The sequence below is a fragment of the Neomonachus schauinslandi genome, chromosome 10, assembly GCF_002201575.2.
Source record: "Neomonachus schauinslandi chromosome 10, ASM220157v2, whole genome shotgun sequence".
Classification (NCBI taxonomy): domain Eukaryota; kingdom Metazoa; phylum Chordata; class Mammalia; order Carnivora; family Phocidae; genus Neomonachus; species Neomonachus schauinslandi.
The window spans coordinates 57120872-57125500 of record NC_058412.1 but is presented as its reverse complement, the minus strand read 5'-3'; the positions used below and the strand labels follow the sequence as shown (position 1 = coordinate 57125500).

The following is a 4629-nucleotide window of genomic DNA, read 5'->3' as shown; positions in this document are numbered from 1 at the left end:
AATGGGTAGCCAAAAGTTCCCTTGTCAACGACAGGAGGGCAGGGGAGGCCTCCTTTTTTTTATCAGTGCACAGATGGAAAGAAGCAAAACTGAAGAAAATTAATTACTGAACAAATTATTGTGAGCTAAATCGTCAAACTGCAAAACACCGAGTTATTTGGGGAGGGGGGGGTTAGCCTTCCTTTTCTTCCTTAGGAAGAAAAACTATTTTTTTTTCTTTTTTTCCATTTATTTATTCCAGTAGGCTCAAAAGAGGGTTAAGGGCCCGGCTGGAAAAAGAAAGGGAAAGTTTGGGGGCGGCATCTAAGGAGGGTGGTGGAAGTTCCAAAGCCCGGATCCCAGAGAGGGGCGAGAGGGGGGACAGCAGCGTTTTCGGCCGCCGACCGGAGGTGGGGAGAACAGCTGCCGGCCCTGATCCCAAAGCCGGACCGAAAATGCAGAGGTGGAGGCGGCCGAGAGGAGAATGGGAAGCTTCAGCGCCCGTCAGTTGTGACCGAAACTCTATCGGCTTCGGGCCGGGGAGGAGACACAGGGGGTGGGGTCTCGGGCCCTCTCTCCACCGGAGGTCGGGGTGAGCGTGAGCCGCGAAGCGCCGGGGGGCGAGTGGGGCCGGCCCGACACCTACCTGCGGGTCCCGGGCAGCCGCCCCAGAGCGAGGCCTAGTGCATCGCCGCCGCCTCCAGCCCTCCACGTCGCGCCGAGGCTGCTCCGCGGCCGCCGCCGCCCTGAGCCCCGCCGGGCCCGAACCCGGCTTCCCGCCCCCGCCCCGCGCCGGCTGGCCCGTCGGCCGGGGGGAGCACAGGGCCTCCTGTGCTGAGAGGCGGCGGGTGAGAGGCGGCAGCGGCGGCTCCCTCACGTCTCTCCCGGGTGTCCTGTCAGCCAGCAGTTTCCCCCGGGTCCGCAGCGCCGCCTCCGCCGCTGCTGCCACCGCCTCTCCCACATCCCCGGCCTCCAGAGGAGCCGCCGCCGCGCCGCGCCGCGACCACTACCCCTAGCGCTTCTGTTCCCTGCTCCACTGCTTCCCCTCACCCCGCCGGCCCGGCTCGGCCCGGCTCGGCCCGGCTCGGTCCGGGAAACAGCGCCGGAGGCCGCTGCGAGGCCGCCGCAGCCCCCAGCCCACAATCCACCGCGCGCCTCCGCCGGGGCGGGAGGGCCGCGGCCCGGGCCGGGGGGAGCGTTCGCCGCCTCGGGAGAGGGGCCACGGCGCGGGCGCCGCGGGCGCAGCCGGCTTTCCCCGGGACCGGGAAATACCCCGCGCCGCTCCTCTGCGCCTCCTCTGATAGTCCTACACGCAAAGACAGAAACACGCTGAACTCTACTTTTCCCCACGACCCTTCCCCCACCCGAGTTGTTCTCAGCAGCACCCAGAGGCCGCCTTCCGCCTGTCCTGGACTGGCCCGCGATTCCTCAGCGTGGCGCTCGCCCACCCCGCAGACCAACCGACTCCGAACGTCCCTAAACCCACCCAGGACCTATTAAAGTAGATACTTCCACAACATTACACTTCTTTCGCCCCCTCAAAGTGAATGCTGTTCAGTTTCCCAAATAAATGTTCCTTGAAAGGTGAAAGGTCATCCTCTCCCCAACAACCCACTGGACTCTGAAAACAGTGCATTGTCTCTCTGTTGATGCCTTCCCCCACGGAGTCGTTCTCTGTTTTCCCCTAGTTCCAGGCCTTCATACCAGGCATCTATCACACTATTCTGGCACGTAAACCGGTTATTTCTGCTCTTGGACTGCGATACTTGAAGTGCTTGTGTATTAATACCTTCTCACTGTGATTGTTAACAGTAATACAATTCAGCCTGGTGTCTGAGGGCTTGCAATTTTAATCCAATAAAAGAGCAATCTGCAAAAAAGGAAATGTCTTAGAATATTTTTAAAAAGAGAAAAAAGGGCTCTCAATCATTTGTGCTTATGTCTCAGTTTTAAGAGGATTTCTTTCAATTTTGAAACTATTCCTTGCCTAAAAATATCCACCAAAGTTTCAGGCATTTATAAGCCAGTCTGTTTTAACAAATCAAAAGTGAAAATGTGGCTCTTACATACAGTTGGGGATTAAGAAAAAAAGTTGATGCAAGTTTCATTTCCAAGAAGTCACTTTGAAAACTGCAAACACAACTTTGTGAAATATTTTACCCACTAAAGAGCTAAAGTTGGGGGGAAGGGAGGACAAAAGAGAAGGATGCAACAAAAATAGTTGAGAGGAAATTCTCACCTTATGTATTTCTAAATTCAATCCATTCTCTACAATTTTGTAAGGAGAGGAAGAATATCTACCCCCAATATGAAATAAATTTAACTATAAAGTAATAAAGAAATCCTTCTAAATCCCTGATCTCATATAGAGCCAGATGAGTTTTTATTATGAAAATATTAAGGAAAGCTTTACCAAATTTCATCCAAGGCCAGAGAGGAAAATAATTTCAGTTTAAGTCTAGAATCGGTCTATAGATTATACTAAGAAATGTACTTAGCAATTTCCCATATTTTGAACCTGTATCAGGAAGTCAACAATAGTTCAAAAGCTGCCTTAAACCTGGCAGTTTGGCCTTTTAAAAAATATTTGTGTTTATACCCCACCTTGTTCCAAAAAAGATTCCAGGCTGCTCTAGTTGGCACTTGAATTAAATAATAACCACAAGGTATCTCCTAGACACTAGAACAAGACAGACTGGTTTGCTTTCCTCATTATCCATCTGTAGATAACATGCCATAGGAAGAAATGCTTAATTCTTTCAGGGATATTACAAGGTGTTTACTTTTACTTTGCCACAGTACAATTCATAATCGTGAATCTAAACAGAAAATTACATAAATGCTGACGATAAAGTTTGCCAAGAAGAAAGCAAAACAAAACCCTGTTAACTGGACAAGTAATTTAATTTAAAGTTAGATAAATTTCAAATTAATTAATATGTTCATTTGTTATCTCTTGAATCACTTCATTAGAAATGATTGATTTCATTGAGTCAATCATTAGAAAAGCCAAACCACAAATAAATGTGCATAGATCCATTATTAGTGTTTGTTTCCAGAAAACACAGATGACAAAAAATTAAGAAAAACTGATAGAAATCATGATTGCCCTCAAAAGAAGCAAATATGAAAAAGATATTAGCTACCATATGACTAACACTATATTTGGCATAGTATTTATTAAACCTATTAAGAATTATGAATGGCTATGGTCATTGGGGTCACATATTCTCACTAGAGAGAGAATGGGCAAATTTCCTGATGCTGTAACACCTATAGAAGATCTATGCTTATATTTACTATATGTTCAGTGCATATCTGTGTGTGCAGCAGTAGTGAGATTAATGTGTCTATTCAGTCAACGAACACCATCTTTAATGACTTGTTTGACAGAAACTGTACATTCACATGCCAATGTAAACACAGAAGGGAAAGGGGGCACTGGTAGAAGATACAATCAGAAAAATTTTGCAATTTAGTTAGACATAAACACTAACCTGCCTTTTTTCCCACAATAGCAAACCTTAAATCTATCAGATAGAAACCCACTCAAGTCCTCTAACCTACTCTATAGTTAAATATGTATAATTATATCATGTGTTTAGTATAAACTATCCTTGATAAGCAAAATATACACACATTCATGAACTGAAAGTATTATGCTGATAGTAGTTTCATCACAGTTTCCTTTTTTGATCCAATGCCCTGAATTATTTTATCCATCATATTTAAAGCTATTTAAAAATGTTACAATGTTTGGGGCATCTGAGTGGCTCAGTCGGTTAAACGTCTGCCTTCAGCTCAGGTCATGATCCCAGGGTCCTGGGATCGAGCCCCCATCGGGCTCCTGACTCAGCGAGGAGCCTGCTTCTCCCTCTCCCTCTGCCTCGCCCCTGCTCATGCTAGCTCTCTCTCTCCCCCTCTCTCTCTCTGTATGGCAAATGAATAAATAAAATCTTTTTTAAAAATGTTACAATGTTTAAAAACCACACTTTATAACAATAGTATTGTTAACCTGAAACCGTGTTTTACTATGTCCTCATATCTGTGTAGGACTATCTTAATGTAGGAAACTTTCTAATTTACTTTGAGTATAGTGTAAGACAGTAAAACAATATGTGGATATAAGCACCACTAGAAATTTTATATTTCATGTGATAATAATACACCCAATCATTGTTGGGAGTAATATAAAAGTTTTTGACATACCATCATCTGTATCTCCTAAAGCAGTTGCTTGATTAAAATGGAAACAATTATTTAACTTTACTAAATTTCTCTGTTACATTTCTCTTTGACTCTGATACTCAAATTTCCATTTTGATTATCATAATAATAGCAACTACCATTTACTAAGAATTTACTGTGCCCCTAGCATAGGGAAAACCAAGGTAACAGGGTATATTAGTTTTCTATTGCTGTGTAAAAATTAGCAAAACTTAGCAGTTTAAGAACACATATTTAATATGTTACATTTTCTGTGAGTCAGGAGTCTATACACAGCGTAGCTTGGTCTTCTACTCAGGGTCTCATAAGTCTTCAATTAAAGCATGAGTCAGGCTGTGTTTTCATCTGGAAGCTTGACTGCGGAACAATCTGCTTCTAAGGTCATTCAGGTTGTTAGCAAAATTCCTTTTCTTGCAGTTGTAG

General features: G+C 45.1%; 1 protein-coding gene across 1 annotated transcript; it reads right to left on the bottom strand.

Annotated features, from left to right (window-relative positions):
* Positions 1–207: 207 nt before the first annotated feature.
* On the bottom strand, positions 208–4194 carry LOC123326016 (translation initiation factor IF-2-like). Its single transcript, XM_044918885.1, has 3 exons — positions 4189–4194; positions 1083–1472; positions 208–985 (listed from the first exon to the last, which is right to left on the bottom strand). Exons 1-3 carry the CDS (start codon positions 4192–4194, stop codon positions 233–235), a joined length of 1149 nt encoding a protein of 382 aa, XP_044774820.1. The 3' UTR covers positions 208–232.
* Between the last annotated feature and the right edge of the window lie 435 nt (positions 4195–4629).

Bases quoted from the DNA above. Each gene is read 5' to 3' on its own strand.
- LOC123326016 (XM_044918885.1), bottom strand. The intron at 986-1,082 runs GCGCTGTTTCCC...CGCTAGGGGTAG, and splicing joins CGGCCTCGCAGCGGCCTCCG to TGGTCGCGGCGCGGCGCGGC.